The sequence below is a fragment of the Elephantulus edwardii genome, unplaced genomic scaffold, assembly GCF_000299155.1.
Source record: "Elephantulus edwardii isolate Elephantulus edwardi_28Jun2011 unplaced genomic scaffold, EleEdw1.0 scaffold00148, whole genome shotgun sequence".
Lineage (NCBI taxonomy): Eukaryota > Metazoa > Chordata > Mammalia > Macroscelidea > Macroscelididae > Elephantulus > Elephantulus edwardii.
Window position 1 is genome coordinate 5845907 of NW_006399898.1, and position 1232 is coordinate 5847138.

General features: G+C 54.9%; 1 protein-coding gene across 2 annotated transcripts in view; it reads left to right on the forward strand.

Annotated features, from left to right (window-relative positions):
- ANAPC5 (anaphase promoting complex subunit 5) overlaps nt 1–1232 on the forward strand; it is a 29656-nt gene that overhangs the window by 24224 nt on the left and 4200 nt on the right. For both annotated transcript variants that reach the window (XM_006894654.1, XM_006894655.1), the window contains exons 13-14: nt 42–163; nt 1102–1209. In XM_006894654.1, the coding sequence (XP_006894716.1) occupies nt 42–163; nt 1102–1209 (230 nt within the window). The remainder of the gene's footprint in view (nt 1–41; nt 164–1101; nt 1210–1232) is intronic.

Consider the following 1232-nt stretch of genomic DNA (forward strand, 5'->3'; position numbering starts at 1 on the left):
CCTCACTGAGTGGTGAGTGGCTTTCTCTCCTTTTCCTTCAGTTGTGGATGCTGTGTGATCAGAAAATCCAGTTCGACAGAGCGATCAACGATGGCAAATACCACCTGGCTGATTCGCTGGTGGCCGGAATCACAGCTCTCAACAGCACGGAGGGCGTGTACAGGTGAGAGCCGGCCGCAGCTCCAGCCCCGGGCTGCCGGCAGCTTGAGAGTGGCTTTCTTTTTATTTATGCATTACGGTTGGTGAATGGAGTCAATATTAATTGATTTATAACTTAAGAAAATAGTTTTTCTGTTCACTGTCTACTTACATAAGCAAAATGGTAGAAACTCTTCTCAGCCAGAGAGGATCACTAACACTGTAGTATCTGTAACTCCAGAACGGGGCTGGGTGTTTGAGTGTATACACACTTGTGCTTTTACACACATGCATACACATGTAATGTTTTACTGAATACCCATCATCATAGGCACTGCCGTCTCTGAGGGAGATTTACAGGTTTATTGAGAAATTAATAAGTTCTAACCCTCAAAACAAGGAACCCTGGTGGGGCAGTGGTCAGACAGTCGGCTGTTACCTGCCAGATGGTGGTGCGAACGTATGTGGCAGGTCTGGAGAAAGGGCGGGCTGCCTGCTTCTGTAGAGAGTGTTGTCGGGAGGGGCCCTCAGGCCCATCCACCCCCCAGCAGAGCCCCAGCAGAACGAAGCCTTTAGAGCCCGTGCTGTCCTCACGTCTCTGCCGGGCCTCATGCACTGGAGCAGCCATCTGTCAGTCATCCGTTGAGGGGTTCCCTCCTTGCTGTTCCTCGACTTTCCCCAGGGACTGTCCCTCCTGATAACTTACCCAGAATATGTGAGGCGATCCCTCTCCATCTTGGCAAGGTGCTGTGTGAGGTGCTCTTGGGTCACTGACTCCTGGTGTCCCCGCCCGGCCCATGCCCTCCTCCCCGTCCCTGAGGCTCTGGCTGTGCCAGGGATTGCAGCCTGGGAACCCTCGGAGGCCGTGTGGTCTGGGTCTCTGGGAGCTGAGTGGGCGCACACCTGGAGGGGACAGCCCCCACTCAGGCTCAGTGCGCTCCCTGCCTTGTGTCTCGGGCACAGGAAAGCGGTGGTGCTCCAAGCCCAGAACCAGATGTCCAAAGCACACCGGCTTCTGCAGCAGCTGCTGGTACACTGCCAGAGGATGAACAACACGGAGATGGAGATCAGGTGAGCCGGCGCAGGTGCCCCCT